The sequence below is a fragment of the Ictalurus furcatus genome, chromosome 26 (assembly GCF_023375685.1).
Source record: "Ictalurus furcatus strain D&B chromosome 26, Billie_1.0, whole genome shotgun sequence".
Taxonomy (NCBI): domain Eukaryota; kingdom Metazoa; phylum Chordata; class Actinopteri; order Siluriformes; family Ictaluridae; genus Ictalurus; species Ictalurus furcatus.
The window spans coordinates 8,235,710-8,259,820 of NC_071280.1; the positions used below are offsets into that span (position 1 = coordinate 8,235,710).

Consider the following 24,111-nt stretch of genomic DNA (forward strand, 5'->3'; position numbering starts at 1 on the left):
TAGGCTCCAGGTTTCCCCATGACCCTGAAAAGGATAAGTGGTATAGAAGATGGATGGATGGATGGATATTCCAGAACAAAGAAGAGAATCATTTGCTTAGTAATAACTATAGAAAGACAACACTCCTATGCTTCTGCATAAGAATATCAAGACATCATTAATCATATTAATTCATACCTCTAGGCCAAAGAGAACACCACAAGACATTGTCAAAGCAAACTTTTATTTTCATAGTCACTTTAAGACAGTAACACTTGATCCATGTCTCGAGTACAATGTCTGGAATGCATTTCCTAATGCTCAACATCATGCTTAGGAAACCAGGAACCTGCATTATGCTTCATGCGTTATGAAATGTATTAAAAGATGCCAGGAAATGGAACCAGGAACGTCCCAGTGTTTGAAATGAAATTTGGATTCAACCACCTCGCTTGGCTGTTTCTCAATTCAAGATCGAAATCTAATGAGTCCCTTCGTGAAAACTGTTACTGTTCTCTAAATACTCTGTTGAAATGTACTGAACATGGAATGTCTGAGGTTTCTAGGCAAACTTTCATTGTCACTCATCTGCACATTTAATTATTTTAGTGTTCTGTAAGCTAGCTATGTTCGTGTGTGATTAGCGCATGTGGCTTTGACCCATGACAACCCCTCCCCCAATGTCTGATTTAAAAGGTCTAATCGTGTTTGTAACGCTGGATATCACCAATGCTGGACAACACCTGATTTGTAAGTATAAGTTTTGTGCCACTGTGTAATGATGTGCCTCACCCATGACAATTTGTTCTTACTTGGAACATGGAGGTTACATGGAAATCACAAATGCTGTACTAACGCACGCAATCCAGCACTCGAGAACTATACGAAGCTCAACAATCACGAGTCAGTGTGGTCTGTCTAACAGTCTGTTAGCCATTTTGATGAAGGTAGGCAGCTTGTAAAAGGAGCCGCTGCAATTTAAATAACCGATCAGTGCAAATTTACTGTGCCAATGAAGATTGTGCATGAAATTGTGCTTCGTTAAAGAGCACAGTGATGGAATCAAGCCAAAGAACCGTTCCATTTCTCTCACGTGGCTGTTTTAAGGGTCATCATGTTTTTAAAATCATATAAATCAGCTTAAATGTTAAATCAGGTCTAAGAATAAAGCACATAAAGTCATAAAAATGGCTGAGAGAGAGAGAGAGAGCGAGCGAGCGCGAGAGAACGCGAGCGAGCGCGAGAGCGCGCGCGCGAGAGAGAGCGCAAGCAAGAGAGCGAGAGAGTCTATATACTAGACAACTCATCTTCTGTTGAATCTTTATTCATGCTACAAAAATTCTTGGGAACCTAGAACATTTAGGACTGAACTAAATACCTAGACAGCATAAAAAAAAAAAAAAAATGATACTCTTGTAATGCAAAAATTGCGATGTCTGCTGGTAGGAGAGCTATATACACATGCATACCTTTGAACAAAATAAACGAGGTAAATAAAAAGGTACTTTCCAAAACAAAAATCCCACTGAGGGATATAATGGAAGCAAAATTCGGCATCAGATATTTGGTCAAAGCAGAAACAAGAACCGTGAAATGGAAACATGAAAGTGGAACAGCTGTAAATCGTCCCAAAGTTTGTTTCATGAACGGAATGCTAATAAGACAGTGATGCGAGCAGGATAAACAAGACACGGCCGCTTGCTGTCATCTACCGAACGTGACCGACTCTCAGGACTCCCACATGTGTATGATACTGGAACTGGTGATGGAGGAGGAAAAAGGTGTAACTGCTCTTCTCTCTTTTACAACGGAACGTGACTGAAAAGGTACGAGACGGATTCGCCGTTGTGGGTTCTCCGGATGGCCTCGGCTAAGATCATGGAGATGTCGATGACCTAGAAAAGAGCCGTACAATTCATCAACCACATGCAGGCCCACGAGCACTAATAGAGAACAGCAAGATGCAGATTAAAAGTGTTTAGGAAGCACATGCTGCTTTTCCACTCAGCCAACCTTATAGTGAAAAACACCAAACAGGAGCAATCGATGTCCTTGTAGCAAATAAAACAACGATTACGTCACGAATGTGAAACGATCACTAAATATCATTTTGATTTAATTCCTCAGATTTTCACTGATGTGATTCATTTTAGCAGATTTGCAAATCTCAAAGAGATTAGGTTTTAAAATTTTCATTTGTTTATATATTTATTTATTTGCTTAATATGTTTACTGCAATTGTATTTTATTAAAAAAAAAAATATTTGCTCATTACTTACCGAGTTACAGACTTATTTTGCTAGAAATATTATACTTATGCTTGCAATACCATCAAAAGAATGAATAAATGATTCCCTGATTCAGGCAAGAGCGCCTTTTTGCTGATGTGAAAAAAAATCTCCTCGACACATGCACTGTAACCATAACAACGCTCATACTAGTTCTAGCTAATATTGGCTCAATAATTAGTTACGCTGCAACGTTGGAATACTGGCTGTAAAATATTTCGACTCAGCATGTCGTAAATCTCCGTATATTTGCTCATTAACAAGGCAAATTTTTCCACCGTCGTCCATCTTTGTTTTTCTCACTTGCCCTCCAAATTGCAACCTGATTGGTCGGGAGCGAAAAGTACTCCACTGTGAGCCGCTTCCCATTAGATTACATGGAGAATGTGCCAATCATGAATGCAACCTATATTCGCCTTTAATGATTGGAGTTATTATAATTATAGTTTAAGAATACCTGAATTTTGGGGCACTGCTTCATCTTCTCCTCCTGTGGAATGGTGTTGGTGACAACGACGGCCTCGAAGGGAGCGTTGTTGATGCGCGAGATCGCAGGACCCGAGAAGATGCCATGGGTAAGAATTGCGTAGACCTTTATAGCACCGGCGGAGATCAGCCTGACAACAAGAAAGAAAGATTGAGAGAGTTTGATGTTGACCCCATTGGACCTAGCACAAATTCATCCACTTTTTCAAAAAGCTTATTTACACCAATCAGACATAACATTAAAGCACTGAGAGGTGAAGTGAATAACATTGATTACCTCATTACAATGACACCTGTCAAGGGGTGAGAAATATTAGACCAAAAATGAACGATCAATTCTCGAAGTTGATGTGTTGGAAGCAGGAAAAATGGGCAAGTGTAAGAATCTGAGTGACTTTGACAAGGGCCGAATTGTGATGGCTAGACGACTGGGTCAGATCATCTCCAAAACAGCAGGGTCTTGTGGGGTGTTCCCGATATGCAGTGGTTAGTACCTACCAAAAGTGGTCCAAGGAAGGGCAACCCGTGAACCGGCGACAGGGTCATGGGTGCCCAATGCTCATTGATGCGTGTGGGGAGTGAAGGTTAGCCCGTCTGGTCCAGTCCCACAATAGAGCTACTGTAGCACAGATTGCTGAAAAAGTTAATGCTGGCTATGATAGACAGGTGTCAGAACACATACTGCATTGCAGCTTGCTGTGTATGGGGGCTGTGTATCCACAGACCGGTCAGAGTGCCCATGCTGACTCCTGTCCACCGCCGAAAGCACATAAAATGGGCACGTGGGCATCAGAAGTTTACCACGGAGCAATAGAGGAAGGTGGCCTGGTCCGAGTGGCACCAGGATGCATTATAGGAAGGAGGCAAGCCGGCGGATGCAGTGTGATTCTCTGGGCAATGTTCTGCTAGAAAACCTTGGGTCCTGGCATTCATGTGGATGTTACTTTGACATCCTTTGACATTCATGGCAACGGTATTCCCCGACGTCAGTGGCCTCTTTCAGCAGGATAATGCACCCTGCCACACTGCAAAAACTGTTCAGGAACGGTTTGAAGAACACGAGAAAGAGTTCAAGGTGTCGACCTGGCCTCCAAATTCCCCAGATCTCAATCCGATCGAGCGTCTGTGGGACGTGCTGGACAAACAAGTCCAATCCATGGAGGTGCCAACTTGCAACTTAAAGGATCCGCTGCTAACGTCTTGGTGCCAGATACCACAGCACACCTTCAGAGGTCTTGTGGAGTCCATGCCTCGAGGAAGCAGAACTGTTTTGGTGGCACACGGGACACCTACACAGTATTAGGCAGTTGTTTTTAATGTTACGGCTAATCAGTGTATATAATGCATTCCCCCCGCCCCCCCAGGTTGTACTGGCTACTGCAGAATCTGACTGGCCAGCGTTTCACTAGAAATAAGGTTAATAATTTATATCACAATAGCATAGGGATGAATGTGCCACTATGTCAGAAAGGTCCACTGGGCATCTAGTCTCAAGGAGTGCATTAGGACTGGAGTCCCCGGAGACATCAGATGCATTTCCAGCCTTCATTCGTTCCTTTTGGGAAACATAACCAACTATATTGTGTAAACCACGCCCACTTCAGATTTAAATCCGACAACAAAATACAGATATGGACATTTGGAGCACTGAACAGAGACGCCATTTTCTTACACCACTAATACAACATTAGTGTCAAAAATGTCTTTCCAAATGTTTATACTAACATGCGAAAAAATGACAGTTACATCTAAATTTAGATTATTTTTTCCTCTTCAGTTTTATGCAAATTAAGTGTACACAGTAAAATGGCAAATCCAAACATGTTCGAGTGAATTCTTCAGACGAATCCTACAGTGCGACTTGTCCGTTGTGAACGTGAACGAGTTTCTCGTGAGGGTTTATACAATCTCACGGCTGTGTTATGTGTTCATGGTTGCCTTTTTTTTTTTTTACATTTGGGATGGGCATTGTGTTTTGACCTACTTATCAGCAGCGTGGCAGATGGTTCCACACGTGTCAGCCATGTCGTCCACCAGGATGGCCACTCGGTCCTTTACATCCCCTACTAGCACCATCCGGTCCACCTCGTTAGCTTTCTTGCGCTCTTTGTGAATGAGCGCAAACTCCACGTTCAGCCGGTCGGCGATGGAGGTCACCCTGCGGACACGTTTACAGGCTTAAACTCACAAATAATCATGTTTAAATGAGTAAACGTGATCCTCAGTTGGGACAACAGCTCGATTGAACATTTTCTCAAATTTTCACTGGGTGCGAACTAATATTACTCGCTGAAACTGACGCACATGACGGAATTCTCAGATTTATTGAAAATTCAGGGTCTTCAGAAGATGTATACTCATGCTGCCTTCTGAAGAGGCCACAATTTCAGACTGAGGAAATATTACTGAAACCTGAATGCAGCACAGGCTCAGCCATGATCTTTTGAAGACTTTTCCATTATTGATTTTTTACGGTTTCTTGACTGCCTATATTTGGTTTTCTTGATCGTTTTAGATGTCTTTAAGACGAAAAGATGAACAGTGATTTCCACTAGTACAAAAATATGTCTAAAGATAACAAATGTAGCTGTTTAGTAGCTTGGCCTATACCATTCTCATGAGGGAATACCCAATATCTTCAGTTCATACATTTCCACTTTTCAAAAGTAGTGCCACACATAAGGCAGTTCCAGCTACGTTAACGGAAAAGTCCACCCTGAATGTCTTTTATTTAATTTGCATAATTAACATGTGGAATCCAAGTTGTATTCAATAATGAAATTGAGTTTTCTTTTTTTTTTTAAATTTCTTTCACTGACAATTTTGGCTTCCTACATTTCCCACAATGCAGTTGAGCCATCAGTGGGATCTACCCCTCGCTTCACCTCTACCTAAAGAGAGTGTTGTAGCAGCGCTTTAGTCCTTTAGTGTGTCCAACTCTGCGCAAACAGATATACCCTCAGCATCCACTTTATTAGGAACACTATCTAAGCGGCCAATCGTGTGGCAGCAGCGCAATCTGTAAAACCATGCAGATACAGGTCAAGAGCTTCGGTTTATATTGACATCAAACATCAGAATGAAGAAAATATGTGATTCTCTGTGACTTTGATGGTGGCATGGTGGTTGATGCCAGATGGGCTGGTTTGAGTATTTCAGAAACTGCTGATCTCCTGGGATTTTCATACAGAACAGTCTCTAGAGTTTACACAGAATGGTAATGTGAACAACAACCTGTTTAGAAAAAAGTGTTTTTTTTTTTTTTTTTAAAGAAATGAATTCTGTCCTTTTTCCAGTCTTCAACTGTCCAGTTTGGGTGAGTCTATGTCCATGATAGTGTCAGATTGTTATTCTTGGCTGACAGGAGTAGAGCCTGATGTGGTCTTCTGCTGTTGGAGCTCATCCACCTCAAGGTTTGATATGTTGTGCATTCTGAGATGCTTTTCTGCTCACCATGGTTGTAAAGAGTGCTTATTTGAGTTACCATAGACTTGATGTCAGCTCAAACCCCCCACTAACAAGGTGTTTCAGACTGCAAACCCTCAGCTCACAAGATGTTTTTTCTACCATTCTGTGTGAAAATTCCAGGAGATCAACAGTTTCTGAAATACTTAAACCAGCCCATCTGGTACCAACATCCATGCCATGGTTAAAAGCCACAGAGATCTCACTTTTCCCCCATTCTGATGTTTGATGTGAACATTAACTGAAACTCTTGACGTGTATCTGCATGATTTTATGCATTGTGCTGCTGCCACACGATTGGCTGATTGGATAATTGCATAAATGAGTAGGTGTTCCTAATAAAGTGGAGGTTGAGTGTTGTTCAAAAGCATCAACCTTCATGCCACTACCACCATAAAAACCACTGCGCTTCTCATAGATCATTAACTAGCCGAGCCAAATCCCTGCCGTAACTCGGCAGCATCATGTTCTGGAACGTGGAGTCCAACGTTTGCCCTCTCCACTGGATCGCTCATTAATATGACATTGAACATCCTCAAAAATGAAGAATGGGAAAAGAGGCAAAAAGAGGGGGTTTCAGGTTCTAATTGCCTGATCAGTATCAATTTATAAACAGAATAAAACATTCTAATAACTCTTGTCACATTCAGCATCCACACTGTAATTAATCATAATTCTACAAAAATGCCTTTTGAGTAGATGAAGATTAATAGCTTTATTGTAAGTGATACTGTGAATACTTAATCCTTGGACAGTGATCATGTTCCTTCTATGAATGATTTATACTGTTTCCTTTTCAAGCAAAATGGCTTTTAACCTAGAACTAAAATATCTTTGAAATGATTAATAGATGAAACATGATGACTGGAGTCGAGACCTGCATATTTCAAAACGATGATATTCAGCTGTGGATCAGGTGGTAGAGGGGGTTGTCCACCAATCGAAGGGTTGGCGTTTCAATTCCCTGACTGACATGACTCCAGATGCCGAAGTGTCCTTGGGCAAGACACTGAACCCCAAGTTGCTCCCGATGGCAAGCTAGCGCCTTGCATGGCAGCTCTGCTACCATTGGTGTGCGAGTGTGTGTGAATGGGTGAATGAAAACCAGTGTAAAGCGCTTTGTAGAACCGCTAAGGTTAAAGCGCTACATATGTGCAGAACCATTACGATTTACAGTAAAGCGATTTATCATCAACCCACTGACAGCTCACAGACAACTGCGTTCGTGCAGATATTATCGAACCATCAGAGAATAAAAAATGCTCTTAGTGAACACCAAAGCAAATCCTTAGTCAAAGTTGACCTGTTAAACTTCTCCAGGTCAGCCTCAAGTGTTTGACCCCTGACCCAAGCCATGATCAAAATGGTAAAAGATTACCTTTTAGCTCCACCAGCGTCAGGCGACACAATAATGCAGTTTTTCCATTCAGGAATGTTCTCTCGGATCCACTGGAGGACTGCGGGTTCTGCGTACAGGTTGTCCACAGCAATGTCGAAAAATCCCTGGAGGCCGAACGACAGCACATAGCACCAATTAGACGACTGAAAGAGTAGCTCATTTTTAACTGCTTCGTAGGATCAGGAAATTTTTGCTAGAATTTATACAACATCCTTCCAAATGATCGAACATTTTTCAAATGACCTCTTGTTTTGTGCTATGTTCTTTAGTGTTACATGTTCGATACATGTTGTAGTGCTTACCCTCTGCTTTATTAACTATTAACTGATAAATAAATATAAACGGATATTAAGGCAGCTGTAACATTTGTGTGTGTAGCAGAAAAGTCGGTTGGGTCGTCTTTTTTTTTTACGGCCCGCGATGGCGCTCAAACAGGCCTGAGCTTGAGCCAGGTTATTAGCACTGGAACTGGGATCGTGAGGAACGTAGGACTGTCAGGATAACTAATTTTAATCGGATGATATACTGCCTCAGAAATAATTGCGATAAACGATATTATTGTCATTTTAAGACCATGTTATGCCTCTGATATAATGACAAGATAACAGCATAATAACGCAAGTACGCCTTTTCAAAGAGCAATGAAGTTTTAACTCTAAAGAATATTCAGTCCAAAAAATATTTGACTGTCAGTAATTTGGAAAACAGAATGGTCCCAGAAAGGTCAGTGGAAATATTATAAGCGTGCACATACAAAAATGTCTGCAGGACTGGACAGAATACACACACACACACACACACACACACACACACACACACACACACACAATGCAGTTTCCTGGTGAGCTTCAACACTATACCGATATGAGTGTCCCTTTTGATTACAATCATATTTGACCCCATTTATAAAAGACTATGATAAATAGGCGCCAATACGCAAGAAAATAAAAATTTGCACGTTTGCACTGCACGTGAAGTCGTTACCTGGATCTGTGAAGCATGGAGGTCCATGGTGATTATATGGTCAGCTCCGGCTACCGACAGCATGTTAGCCACCAGTTTAGCAGAAATTGGTGCACGGCTCTGAAAGGAAAACAGTGGGGTTTTTTTTCCTTTAGCTTAAACGCTGAGCAAACACATTGCTATTATTCTTATTTTTACACTCAAACCAAACAGGATCTATAGCTCAAGCTGGAGTTTCAAAATCAACTGAGATAGAAGAATTTTTGGACATTAGTGCCATTTAGTAACGTTAAAGTCGATGAGGCGCTCGGATTTTTTAAGCCTAGTGTGCTGCGCAAAATGATAATGTTTCAAGAAGTCTGCAAAACATGTGACAAGGTTTACTCACATGGTCAATGTTAAAGCAGTAAAGGAGGTCAAGCTCACACAAACCCTGTTTGAAGCCTTTAAACCGTGGCTGTTTTTTTTTTTTTTTCTTCTAGTGTAGCTGTGAATGCATCCGAACTAACTGCTATAATGCGAGTATATTCGCTTCTCGTAGGTTATTGGAAAGCTTAACAAGTCAGAGTTAAGTATTCCCTCAACAAATTAACAACACAATAATTACCATCACATTCACTGAAATGTTCCCTAATCTACTGATAAATAATTATCAGTCCTCAGCTTGAGGCCAAACCTGCCGTCTTAAAAGTCTCACGCTCAGCAAGACTTAAAAGAGGGCAAAGATCAATAAAATCTATACAGCTACATGTGTGATTAAATGCAGGTTAAAAAAGAAAGAGAGAGAATAATAATTTCAGCATACTTTGTCCTTTTTGTCCTGCCGGGCGTAGGGGAAACACGGGATGACGGCGGTGACGCGTGATGATGAAGCGATCTTGCATGCATTGATCATGATCAGCAGCTCCATGAGGTTGTCATTTATTTCCCCACAGCCACTCTGTATGATGTACACATCCTCGCCTCGCACGCTCTCACCTATTTCCACACTGCAGCAGACAACAACACCACCACGATCATCGTCGGCATCATCATTAATATTAAAAAAATATTCTGACATCAACATTCATCGTCAGTTTGTTTTAATAGGAGCAGAGTGTTTTGCATTAGCAGGCAATTCACAAAAGCAATGTTATTTTTGGCTAATGAAAATAATGGCTTTCCATCATCAATTCTCATAATGCATTAAAAAAAATACACACATGCCATAAACCGTATCACAGACTGACTGGTATGATATTATACTGCCTTATATTAATACCATGGCACACATCTGAGTATTGCGGTGTATCGTTGGGTGTCAATGCTCACTAACTTTAGTGTTAAAACCTATTTTAAGTCATTCCTGTTTCATATTTAAAGTAAGATTTTACATTTTAAGGCTAAGTTACATGGCTAAGAAACGTATTAAGTGAATGCCTCATCCCACCCTCAAATTACATTTTCAAACAACAAATTCCCTCAAATTACATATTAAATCGAAACTGATGAACCTGGAATCACAATCATATGTATGTATGTATGTATGTATGTTCAGTATCTCACAAAAGTGAGTACACCCCTCACATTTTTGTAAATGTTTGATTATATATTTTCATGTGACAACACTGAAGAAATGACACTTTGCTACAATGTAAAGTAGTGAGTGTACAGCTTGTGTAACAGTGTAAATTTGCTGTCCCGTCAAAATAACTCAACACACAGCCATTAATGTCTAAACCGCTGGCAACAAAAGTGAGTACACCCCTAAGTGAAAATGTCCAAATTGGGTCCAATGATCCATTTTCCCTCCCCGGTGTCATGTGACTTGTTAGTGCTACAAGGTCTCAGGTGTGAATGGGGAGCAGGTGTGTTAAATTTGGTGTCATCGCTCTCACACTCCCTCATACTGGCCACTGGAAGTTCAACATGGCACCTCATGGCAAAGAACTCTCGGAGGATCTGAAAAAAGAATTGTTGCTCTACATAAAGTTGGCCTAGGCTATAAGAAGATTGCCAAGACCCTGACACTGAGTTGCAGCACGGTGGCCAAGACCATACAGCGGTTTAACAGGACAGGTTCTACTCAGAACAAGCATGGTCGACCAAAGAAGTTGAGTGCACGTGCTCAGCGTCATATCCAGAGGTTGTGTTTGGGAAATAGACGTATGAGTGCTGCCAGCATTGCTGCAGAGGTTGAAGGGGTGGGGGGTCAGCCTGTCAGTGCTCAGACCATACGCCGCACACTGCATCAAATTGGTCTGCATGGCTGTCGTCCCAGAAGGAAGCCTCTTCTAAAGATGATGCACAAGAAAGCCCACAAACAGTTTGCTGAAGACAAGAAGACTAAGGACATGGATTACTGGAACCATGTCCTGTGGTCTGACGAGACCAAGATAAACTTATTTGGTTCAGATGGTGTCAAGCGTGTGTGGCGGCAACCAGGTGAGGAGTACAAAGACAAGTGTGTCTTGCCTACAGTCAAGCATGGTGGTGGGAGAGTCATGGTCTGGGGCTGCATGAGTGCTGCCGGCACTGGGGAGCTACAGTTCACTGAGGGAACCATGAATGCCAACATGTACTGTGACATACTGAAGCAGAGCATGATCCCAGCATGTATCCCAGCATGATAACGACCCGAAACACACCTCCAAGACGACCACTGCCTTGCTAAAGAAGCTGAGGATGAAGGTGATGGACTGGCCAAGCATGTCTCCAGACCTAAACCCTATTGAGCATCTGTGGGGCATCCTAAAACGGAAGGTGGAGGAGCACAAGATCTCCAACATCCACCAGCTCCGTGATGTCGTCATGGAGGAGTAGAAGAGGACTCCAGTGGCAACCTGTGAAGCTCTGGTGAACTCCATGTCCAAGCGGGTTAAGGCAGTGCTGGAAAATAATGGTGGCCACACAAAATATTGACACTTTGGGTCCAATTTGGACATTTTCACTTAGGGGTGTACTCACTTTTTTTGCCTTTTGTTGTTTAGACATTAATGGTTGTATGTTGAGTTATTTTGAGGGGACAGCAAATTTACACTGTTACACAAGCTGTACACTCACTACTTTACATTGTAGCAAAGTGTCATTTCTTCAGTGTTGTCACATGAAAAGATATAATCAAATATTTACAAACATGTGAGGGGTGTACTCACTTTTGTGAGATACTGTATGTATGTATGTATAGTTATATGAGATTCTACACAGTGGTATTACTTTGTCAATCAAGCGAGAATGCTTCGATTTCTAAATAGTTTTTATGATGCTTATGATCATGGCCATAAACTTACGTTACTTGTTAGCAATGTTAGCCTCATAAATGGAATAGAATACTAAAAGAATAAGATTTGGACACTTAGCAAGTCCTGGCTAAACAAACATGCTAACTGTGGTGGAAAAGTTCCTTTTCCCAATATCATTCCTTTATTTTCAAGCTCATTATTAAACAAAACTTTAAACAGAGTTAATCATGTCCTTATAAAAATGTTTAAGTTGGGTTAGCATCGCAGCTAAGACCTGAGGCAGATTTCTCTCTTCAGTCATGGAAGTATCTTTTATTTTATTATTATTATTATTTTTAAATCTCTCGTTTTAAAGTAAACGTTTTCAGCTTGGAAGGACCTCAAGAGATATTCGGAAGAAAGTATTCTACAATATAACCTTCTATCTACAGAGCATATGAGCATTAATATGTTTTGAGCACTTGACATATACATTTGCTTGTTTGAACGTTAAGAGTCTGAGATGTGAAAAAAAAAAAATCAAGTCAACACTTGTAGGAAAAATTCCTGACAGGAGATTGGCCTCCCAAATATTTATCCGTCTACGACCGTGCCGTGTCACGTGAGGGGACAAGAACAAGGGACAATGGCGAATCCATTAGGAACAAAAACAAAGCTCTACATGTGAGATTGGGAAGCAAAACGCATTACAACCTTAAAAGTTCTCTCATGACCTGAGGGAAGAGCTAGCAATGCTAGTTTTCAGGACTCCCCTAGCTTATTGTTACCACATATCTAGTAGCAGTAAGTCGAGGAGAGTAGCCTAATTTAACTTACATATATATTTTTTAAAAAACACTACATTATTATGTTATGTTTAATACAATTATTATGTATAATAACGTCCGTTAAGATTATGTACCAGAAGAGCCTGCTAACTTGCTAACTCCTTCAGTTCTCTCATGATCTGAAGGAAAAGCTAGCGATGACAGTTCCTGAGATACCTCAGGGTCTGCAAAGGTTTTCATGTCTAGTGGCAGTAAATCAAGGCTACACATTTAAAGCGACATGAAACACTAAACTATATTTTCTGAGATTTTAACAGAGGTGTTCGTATCGCACATCATAAAAGACAATCTTAACATCCGTTAATTTAAACTGTAGGAGAAAGCTAATTTTGAGCTTTTTTCTGCAATTTTTGTCTTCCGGGTTTAAAATCTCGTCTTGTTACACCTCACAAGCAGTGACATGGCAATGTACTATAGTACTTCGATGACGTGTCGGTGTCTCATAATTATCCATGAGCCTGCGTGTTCTTATCCTATGACAAGATGCTATCTTTTAATTATTCATGACGGCACGTGGTGCTTTTCTACAGATGTAGTAAATGAGAGGCGTTCAAATGGGTCGCAAGTGTTTGTTTCAGTGGTGTGAGAGTTCGAGTGTGTTTTCTTGGGAGAGCTATGAGAATTGGAGAAAGGTGGACTTCAGATTTGCTCATGAAAGCAGTTTGCATCTAAACAATGAAGCGGTACTAAGTCCCGAGGACTTTTCCATCCCTTCAAATGAGGTATGTGTCTAATTTTTAACCAGGACAATTTTACTTGCCTGTTTGAGCTAATTAAACCGCTTAAAGCTCCGCAGGCCGTCGCGTTCAAAACTATACAACGAGAGTCCACGTTGAAGGGAAGAGCCTTTTATTCGTGAAAAGCTTAAGCCTATTAGCTAACTACCATTCCGACACTTCTCCCATCCGTGCTGCCTCCGGTTTTATTTTATGTTTACTTCCATAGTCACACCAGGGGCTAATGGTTCAAATAGATAGAGCAGATTCCCTGTCACACCCACTCCCCCTCCCTTCTTCGCACAGCCATCCACGCCCATTTAAGCTGTATTTTTCAAAAGCATTGCGAGACAGACTTCAGCTGAAAGAGGGGGTTTCATGACCCTTTAACAAAAAAATCCCCATGAAAAGGTTCTGGGAAACATTATTACACATAATAATGTCCACGTTTCTGCACGAAAAGTACCAGTGCTAACAGCACAAGGCCTGCCTTAGTTTTAGAGGTAAAAATGCTTTTGAAATATAGGTTGATCTTCAAATGGTAATCCTTGAATCATTTACCTAATTATTGTCAATAAATCAATCAATAAATAAATAAATAAATAAAACACCAACCTAAAAGCTAACCAACTCATGTTGAAACATGAATCCCAACCAGGAGTCCCAAAAACACTGGTTTACTCAACCAACCCTGACACACCGACGTAACAGTCTTTTGAGATAACGGTTCTTGCGCCACACTCGGGGTAATGGGGTAATTCACGAAATGTAGGTAAAGCTTTGTGGACAGATCTTGTTTGTAGATTAGTTATTTCAGTACTGTTCAGCTAACCTATGATCACAAGAAAACCCGTGCAACAGTCCGCAGGAATTTCAGGCTAACAGAGCCATTTTATTATCCAGTTAGTTAAAGCAGTCAGCTATTTAAACAGTGATAACCATGCACCTTGTTTATCCATTTTAACAAGGCTAATTATGAAATGGAGTAGGCCCTTAAGAGTTAAGTTTAAACTTTTGCAATGTGCTTCCAAGCTTCAGACTTTCTGTCCGAGACTTTATATCTTAACAGGACGGCCTTTCTAATGTATCCACTGCTGCACAATGCTGTCACCATTTCTCTTCTAGCAATGTTCATAGATGAAAAATCCAGCTTGGTCAGACCACCAGCTGCTAAAACACAGGCTGAACTGGTCAAATTGGTAGATCATCTTCAGGTCAAATTTAATTCAGTTCAAACCTTTGCCAGCTCATAAGTTATTTTCCAGCTTCCCTATTACTTAACCAAGCTGATCAATAAAGGTTTGTAGCATTGTACAATCTAGCATTAACGGCAGTAATTCAGAAACAGTTTCCTTTCTACCAGCAGGTGAAGACTGTCTAACAGCTTGGCCATCTTGGTCTGTGTTTTGGCAGCAAACAGCTGGTCAGACTGGTGGATTTTTGCAGCACGAATGCCCACCTTGATTGACTTTGGTGTACCTTGATACTGCTTTTAAATATCCGAGTACTGGTCAACAGCTGATACTAACTGGGTCTGATCTATGTAAAGCATTGGGTGTGATGGTAGTATGGTTTCGGTTGTGTCCCAGGTTAATGCGAAATATCATTCGTTACATGTATTTATGCCGAAATTGCCATCAAATTAGATCCGACACCAATCCATGGTTGAGTTTCATGGTAGTATTGACCCTGATACTAATACTCAGCACCACACTGACCTGCTGAAGGAGGAAAAAACAAAAAACAATAGAAACCATCGCAGAACTTCTAATGGTTTCCATTACAAACCATTACTGGTCCTTAATGGTATCCACTAGACATAACATGGCACCAATAGAAGATGGACCATTACAGTTTCCATTAAACCAACACAATTCCCATTATAACCATTACAAATTCTACGAGGGTTTCGATTGTTTTTTTCAGCAGGGTGGTGCATCCCTAAATGTCCACCTAACACCCTCTGAGATAAAAGGTACCCTTACCCTGTACCCTTCCTTGTTATTAGGGTGCTGTGTTTTATACCTATTTTGAAAGGTTTTCCAGGTAAAACATACAAAACATGCTAAAAAGGTACAAACATAACCCTTTGGTCATACCACTTTAATGATAAGGAAAAAATACAGCTTGGTACCTTTCTATCAGAGTGCATTACTATTGTATTTGAATGTACAGAGAGGACTAATCCAAATCTAAGCAAATCCTGCAACCTTGTCACGTGGCAATAAGTTATCTGAATAAACTGGATGATAAAGTGCAAACGTGGAGCCATGATCATGTTGCGCAATATTAGCATATAACGTGCAGGTCTCCAGGTAAACATGAGCAATTAACCTCAGCAGATGCAAACTGGTTTATGGGCAGTTATTTACCCAGACAACCTGGATAAGTGAATTCCCTGGCTGATCCGGGGCATGAACCCGATCGTGCGCGTGCGTGCGCGTGCATGCATGCATGCATGTGCGTGTGCATATTTTCAGTATATTCATCAGTTCGTTCTCAGAAACGTGACAACAGTACAGTTAAGAGAAATCAGCACGTGCGCGGGCTGGAGTGAGAACTCGGCTGTGTGAACACACGCGATTTAAGGTGCACGTGCTTCCACACACTTTCAAACTGGTTCCGAGTCGGGATTAAACACTCACCAAGTCTCCTGATTGCTGAATTTTTTGGTGATCACTTTGCCCAGATCGAGCCCGAGGCGGTCGGCCACTTTCTGGGACAGGTCATGGTGGGAGCTCCCGCTAAACAGCACGATGTTGGGCATTGCAGAACCGCACGTACGCACAGACGGGGGAAAAACAGTAAAGAAATAAATAGAAATCTCCAATGTACGGAGTTGAACGGATTAAAGTGAACGAAAACAGCACCGCGGCATGCTAGATAAGCGTGGAGAGACCGAAGCGCACAAGGAGGAAGTGACGGAAGAGCGCGAGATGAGGAAGCGGAAGTGCATGCCTTTTTTTTTTTTTATTCAAGAAACAAGAACATGATAGGGCGCGCGGTGGCTCAGTGGTTAACACGTTTGTCTCACACCTCCAGGGTTGGGGATTTGATTTCCACCGCTACCCTGTGTGTGCATGTTCTCCCCATGCTGCGGGGTTTCCTCCAGGTACTCCGGTTTCCTCCCCTAGTCCAAAGACATGCATGCTAAGCTGTTTGGCATGTCCGTAGTGTGTGATTGTGCCCTGTGATGGATTGGCACCCTGTCCAGGGTGTACCCTGCCTTGTGCCCAATGCTCCCTGGGATAGGCTCCAGGTTCACCGTGACCCAGTAGGATAAGCGGTATAGGAAATGGATGGATGGATGACCATGATACACTTTTTGATCCACTGTAAATATTAAACCTTATACAGTCAAATGAGTATAAGCCACTTATAAAACATTAAAAAGACACAAAATTTAAAAGAAATAAAAGGTGCCGTTGAAAGCAATAATATAAGAATAAAATAAGAATACAACTGGGTATATAGTTTTCAATTCAATTTTATTTGTACAGTGCTTTTTACAATGGTCATTGTCTCAAAGCAGCTTTACAGAAATATATAATCACGGGATACAGATTTTAAATGTATAGATTAATCCCAATTGAGCAAGCCGGTGGTGAAAGTAGCAAGGAAAACATTCCTAAGATGATAGGAGGAGAAACCTCGAGAGGAACCAGACTCAGAAGGGAACCATCCTCATGTGGAATTGAGGTAGATGAGAGCTCCATCTAGAGGTAGGGCATCCGAACAGATCAGGAAGGTCCAGAGAAGAGAAAGTGTCAGGATCACTAGCATCTCCATAAAATCATATGCGGCTCAACAGAAAGAGAGAGTGAGGTAAAGAGAGGGAGAGATTGTTAGGTAAGACTGTGTGCTTTGCGTAAAAAAAAAAGTCTACTCAATGTAAGCTTGAGTAAACAAATACTTTTTAAGCCTAGACTTAAACACTGAGACTGTGTCTGAGTCCCGGACACTAATTGGAAGGCTGTTCCATAACTGTGGGGCTTTGTAAGAGAAACCTCTTCCCCCTGCTGTACCCTTCACTATTCGAGGTACAGACAAAATTTTGATCTAAGTAGGCATGGCAGATCATAGAAGACCAAAAGTTCGCTCAGGGACTGTGGCGCAAAACCGTTTAGTGCTTTATAGGTCTATAGTAGCATTTTATAATCAATGTTAGATTTCACTGGGAGCTAATGCAGTGTTGATAAGATCAGGGTGATGTGGTCGTATCTTCTGGTTCTAGTAAGGACTCTAGCAGCTGCATTCTGGACTAACTGGAGTTTGTTTATGCTCCTACTGGAACATCCAGACAGTAAGGCATTACAATAATCTAGTCTAGAGGTGACGAAAGCATGAACTCATTTTTATGCATCATTTAGTGACAATATATTTCTTATCTTAGCAATATTTCTGAGATGAAAGAAGGCTATCCTAGTAATATTATCTACATGAGTATCAAATGATAGACTGGAGACAATAATTACTCCAAGGTCCTTTACTGCTGTACATGATGAAACAGAAAGTCCATCCAGAGTTACTATGTAATCAAAAAGCTTACTTCTAGCTACACGTGGTACGAGTACAAGTATTTCTGCCTTATCAGAATTAAGTAAGAGGAAGTTAATAAGCATCCAACGTCTAATATCCTTTACACAATCCTCAACCTTATTAAGCTGCTGTCTGTCCTCTGGCTTTGCTGAAACATCCAACTGTGTATGATCAGCATAACAGTGGAAGCTAATTCCATGTTTACAAATAATTTGACCTAGAGGTAGTAAAATGGGCCGTGGTTGTGTGTATATATATATATATATATAAAGAAAGAGCAGTGGGCCTAAAATAGACCATTGCAGAACACCAAACTTTACCTCGGTATGCACAGAGAAGTCACCATTTACATCTACGAACTGATAGCGATTGGTCAAATAAGACCTGAGCCAGGAGATAGTTTAATATATACCCAGTTGTATTTAATATATAAATACTTTCGAGGTTCACGCTGGTGGACTCTCCTCTTCAGGTCACCCCACAGGTTTTATATGGGTTAAAAGTCAGGGGACTGGGATGGTCATGGCAGGACCTTGATTTTGTGGTCAGTAAACCATTTTTTTATGTTGATTTTGATGTATGTTTTGGATCATTGTCCTGCTGGAAGATCCAACCACGGCCCATTTTAAGCTTTCTGGCAGAGGCAGTCAGGTTCTCATTTAATATCTGTTGATATTTGAGTCCATGATGCCATGTATCCTAACAAAATGTCCAGGTCCTCTGGCAGATAAACAGCCCCAAAACATTAAAGAGCTAGCATCATATTTAACCGTGGGCATGAGGTACTTTTCCATATGGCTACCTCTCTGTGTGCACCAAAACCACCTCTGGTGTTTATTGCCAAAAGGCCATATTTTGGTTTCATCTGATCATAGAACCCGATCCCATTTGAAGTTCCAGTAGTGTCTGGCAAACTGAAGACCCTTGAGTTTGTTTTTGGATGAGAGTAGAGGCTTTTTTCTTGAAATTATTTGACAGTTAATTAAATGTACTACATGTTCATGTGTTACATTCTATAAAGTTTGGTCATTTAAAACTAGTTGTTCAGTGTAATTAAGTGTATGTTAGTTACACAGTAAAGGTATGGTGGTACAGCACAGTAACGCAATAGGTAGCGGTGCCACTTCAGAGCTCCTCCAGGGTCTGCAGTTCAATCCTGAGCCCAGGTTACTCTCTAAGTGGTGTTTTACATGTTCTCTCTGTGTTTCCTCCATGTTATTCCAATTTCATCACACCTTTCTAAAACATGCTGTTAGATGGATTGGCTACTCAAAAATTACCCGTAGGGGTGTGTGTATGCAGATATGTGCGTGATGCCCTGCTATGAGTGGGATATTCAAAGGAATTTCTTGTCTCAAACCCAGTGTTTATTTATTTATTTATTTATTTCCAAAAGGGACAGTGTACATTGATCAACATTCATAAATGTAAATGTACCAAAGTTAGCCCAAAGGCTAATTTTCATCGATAGTCCCTTTGCCAGATGTTATTACGCATTAGTTTTTCCATGTTAGGCTGCGAATCCACTGGGGAAAAATGTTAGATGAAAATGAATGAACCGTGTAAAATGTTGCATTACCACATAACAGAGTTAAAAATCACATAGAACATGACATGGAACATCTCCAAGATCTGTTGGCTATCTAGTAATTTAGCAAATCTGGCAAACGAGGCATTTCTTTGTCAATGTTAATATCGTCTTAGTAGCATCATGCATAGCTAAAATATAGAGTTAAATTCAATTACTATGAAGTCACTGGTAGAAAACGATATACTCTTAACATTCAATATCACTGCGAAATCTCAGTGATGTTTAGAGAGAACTGGTGAACGAGAGCATGTTTGCAAACTAGCTAACAATGGAAACGGCTATTCAACAGGAACCAGTGAGACTTTCATACTTAATGTTATGTTAGTCGTACATTTAGGCTCAAATTAGCTTCTGGGGTACAGTTTTTGCATGTATTAAACTATTGTATTGATGTTTAGTTATATATTGTAGATATCATGCCCACAGGAGACATGACCAACCATTTAACATTCTTTTGTTTTTCTGCTTTGGTTTATAAAGTGAGGTGATGAAAAATGAAAATCACTAATTTGTTAACTTGTAATGATAACTTTGATTTTCTGTCCACTTGTGATATTGATAACATTCAGGGATATGTCTGAAACTATAATAATAATAATAATAATAATAATAATAAATTTTCTAATACTAATTAGTATTTATTTTATTGCATGAGTTTTTCATACATATTATTGCATTACAATTAGAAATACTTTTATTCCTGACACATTTACAGCCTTAAAGTTAAATCTTACCTTTGTGGACATCACATTTATGTCATGTGATTATAATCGCATAGTATCATCACTAAGGCTTATTAATCGACGTGTGGCCCTCTCTATGAACAAGAGTTGGCAACCAGCTGCAGTCAATTTGTCTTGTAAAGCTGCAAGTTGGCATACAAAGATTCATCTGCCCAATAGGAAATAATTTGTTGCAAATGCTGTGGTGCAAATGTTTTAACTTACATGTTTACATGAGTAAGCAGATCAAATGACCATTCAGTGAATGTGTTAATAAAACAGATAACCCTTCAACCCTTTAAACACTTTATTGTATTCTGGAGATTAAAAATTAAGGGTGGTCATGATTATGTGTATAATTTTCAATTATATTGGCTAATGACTAAAGCATCATGTCAGAAAATACAAAGTAAACAATCAAAATACCTATTAGTCATTATATTTTTGAAAACAGCAAATCATTATATAAGTACATACTGTATTTGCTGTACATTTCAATATGTTGTTAATCACATTATTTATTTTGGTCAAATAGTAAATAAAATGAAATTAAATTAATGAAAAAAAACAGCAATTTAGTTATTTGCGATATGAAGCCAGTTGACTCTTTAGCAAAATCATCTACTTGGATCCCCTAGGTTTCAACTGCAATATGGGACATTACAGCATTATAAGATATTTAGGATACATGAACAGTCAGTTTAAAGCTCTTTTAAAAAGTTCTATAATTTGTTTGTATATACATTCTAACATAAAAAATAAATATGCACACCACAGGAGTATTTCGTTACAGTAGATTACTTTGGGGTTTATTCAACCCAGATGTCCATTTATGGCTTTGCAAATAAAAGGTTGACTCAGTGACAGAAGAGGCCTACTTGTTGAGCAGTGTTTTCAGAGAGCGGGTGAGAGTGTTGATGATTGCTGACATGGTGCTAGAATGGCGATCAAGTGTTTTAACACTTTGGTCCCCAGGAGCACTACCTGAGGCTCCCTCAGCTGCCCGGAGCAAGCACATGTAGTTCATCACCACCTCATCAACCTTAGCCACAACCTCACGCTGCTGCTGGCTTGCTGAAGCACCTAAGCCACGAACCAAGCACATACAGATCTCAGATAAGCAGCAAAGCACCTGAAAACTGGAACTGACTGCTAGCAGCATCTCCTCTGGGCTTCCATGTGCTTGGGCCATCCTGCGGCATGACTGACCAAGTGCTTTAGATTCAATTGCTAGCAGGTGCTTGTACTGTGCCAGCTCCTCTATCTGCATGGGTGGGGTTCCTCTGTCACTTCTACCCACGCTAGAACGCACCACAGCAATCAGCTCACTAACATCTCTTCGAACATCAGAAAAAACAGCGGGGTACACATACGTGTGGTCTTTCAGGGCATTAATGCGAACCAGTCTGTCCCCAAAGGTCATATTGTTTAAAACTTCTGCATACAGCTGCTCTCCTGTTGTGTCTAGAACAGGGCTGATGTTGTATTGGGAAGGTCCTGCTTCATCCAAGCCACAAAGCTGCCTTCTAAAACCATCCCCTATGTCACCTTCATCCTCCACTGTCTGGTTTTTCTTTTTGAAGAAACAGTAACTGAATGGACCATTGCATGTCCAGGGATTTATATCCAGCTTCTGCATGGATCTCATCTGCTTTGTATCCTTTTGTACTGGAAAAATGACTCCATCTGTTCTGCTGTCCCTGTTGCTCACAGACCAACCCATGGTCTGGGATGCCACTGAACCTTGGGAGTAGCTTTTTGACAGCTTCTTCTTGGAAGGCCTTATTTGTAGTTGTGGCTCAGTTGCTTGCAAATGATCTTGCTGAAATCTACCCAGTGATAGTGCTCTTGATTTCTCAATCAGTGCATCAATACTTTCAGAGTCAGTAGTTATAATACTGGTATTTCTTCTTATTTCTCTGCCATGATTTAGACTATTGGTGTCACACTGATTTAACCCTTGAGAAGTTACATGGTTCTGTCTAAGAGGGACAACTGACTCTTGTGTTGGCCCACTGTAACTGATGCTCTTTGACAGACTTGATTGCAGGGGAGGAGTTAATGGTGGTGGTGGTGGAAGAGATAGTGGTGGTGGTGGTGGTGGTGGAGGTGGTAGAGGGACGGCACAAGTTTTGACGTGCCTTGGTAAACTAGCAGGTGAGTCTCCTTCTCCTCTCAACAGCATTCTGCGGTCTTCTTTGCAAGCTACACTAGAGAGACAAAAAGAATCATTAAGCGTCTGTTGGACAGCATGTGTCATCTTGCAGTCAGACATTAGCAAGTCTTCTGTGCTTGCATGCGGTATCCCTTCACTGTGGTTCCTATTTAAAGACGGGACCTGATCAAGGCTAAAACTTTGCTCTAACTCACACTTGAGGCCAGAAAATGACCTTCTTCTTTCAGAATGATTAGGCCTTACTTCAAGGTTGTTGACAGGTCTCTGAGCATGCAAATCAGGACTCCTCTTCAATTTAGTAGGCAAAGTGGTTGAGTGGTATATTTTGGGGACTCTTTGAGAAGCTGCACTGGGGTCTGAGTTGAGAAGGAGCGAGGGAGAAGGTGGCATGCAGGGACATTTGATATTAATGTTCCCTTTACCTTTAATGGTGTCTAAAAAGAGTGAAGAGTTTGTGATATGCCTTCTGCTGTCCTTTTTGCATCCCCCTAGTCCTGCCCCCTGATGCATCTGGCTAACTGTTAGATAGTTTATCAACTGCCTATAAGACTCACTCCCCTCCTTTGTGTTAATACTTCTTACACTGCCACGTTTTGCATGCAGATCACTTAGAAGGTTGCTCCTTCGAGCTGTACCTGTGGTTTCCTTGATTTTGGATGGTCGGGCACTGAGGGATGGATTGGATCCCGGAGGATGTACATTTGGCAGCATCTTCCTCAGGAGAGCAGCATCTGCATGAGGGTGAAGGTCCCTTGATGTGAGGAGTAGGGAGGAGGAGGATCCAGAGAAAGAGCTCTTGCAGTCAGTGGCACAAAATGGGGAGTCCACTGGTGTTGCAGAAGCACTACTTCCTGTACTGCCACCAACATCCAGAGACGAGGACTGGGAACTCTGAAGGGAAATCCGAGCTTCATTTTGCAAAGAAGAAATCCGCTTGGCTAGGTGGTACTCACACAGTCGTGCCACTCCTTGTCGTAATGGTGGAAGGATCTGTTGATCATCCTTATAGATTTCAGTCTGTTCAGTATCCTGAAGGTTCTTTGTTGGGAGACTACAATTACTGCCAGTTAGCTCCTCTCTTGAACCAAGAGATTCTGCAACCTGACTCCCTGTAGGCTCATTTTCTATTGGGGACTGTAGTCCTTGAAATCTTTCACAGAATTCTTTCACAACCAGTTGTCTTCTTCTATTACTTTCTCTTCCACTGAAGGTGTTATACTTGCCTGGTGCATCTTTATTTTTTTTTATTCGTCTTCCCTCAGTCGCTATTGCTTTCAATCGCTTTCCAGTATTCAAAAGAGTGCTTGAGTGAGACTTGACCAGGTATTTACCCAGGGACTTCTCTGTCTTTGCCTCAGGCTCTGTCTCTGGATTATCAGAAGACGGTAGATTATGCTTTGAAGGCACTGCTGTAGACTGAACCGCCAAGTCTTTGCGTCTTGAGGGACTACGTGGTGGCTTAGGAATAGACCCTCTGGCACAAGGGGAGACAGGGAATTCTGTCTTTTCCTCCTGAAGGGGTTGGTAGCCCTCTGTGGTGGCCACAAGAAGACGCATCGCATTCTCAGACAGCCTGTGGCCTGCAGTTTGTTCTGAGCTCTCGGTCATCTCTGAGGAGTTGGTCTCATTTCCTGAATCTGATGAGGACTCCGGACTAAAAGCTCGTGATATGCCAGTTCCTGTAGGTAAAAATTATGGGCAAGTAAGTTTTTGTTGCACTGTTTACTTTCATTGTTCAT

General features: G+C 41.1%; 2 protein-coding genes across 2 annotated transcripts in view; both read right to left on the reverse strand.

The window, feature by feature from the left end:
• Positions 1-204: 204 nt before the first annotated feature.
• On the reverse strand, positions 205-16,262 carry LOC128602123 (ribose-phosphate pyrophosphokinase 2). Its single transcript, XM_053615686.1, has 7 exons — positions 15,990-16,262; positions 9,386-9,569; positions 8,602-8,700; positions 7,597-7,721; positions 4,738-4,911; positions 2,725-2,884; positions 205-1,874 (listed from the first exon to the last, which is right to left on the reverse strand). The coding sequence occupies exons 1-7, from the start codon at positions 16,109-16,111 to the stop codon at positions 1,782-1,784; spliced, it is 957 nt and encodes a 318-aa protein (XP_053471661.1). The 5' UTR covers positions 16,112-16,262; the 3' UTR covers positions 205-1,781.
• A 4,277-nt stretch (positions 16,263-20,539) lies between these two features.
• Positions 20,540-24,111, reverse strand: part of LOC128602396 (FERM and PDZ domain-containing protein 4-like) — a 53,267-nt gene continuing 49,695 nt past the window's right edge. The window contains exon 16 of the mRNA XM_053616162.1: positions 20,540-24,051. Coding sequence (XP_053472137.1) covers positions 21,071-24,051 — 2,981 coding nt within the window. The 3' untranslated portion in view covers positions 20,540-21,070. The remainder of the gene's footprint in view (positions 24,052-24,111) is intronic.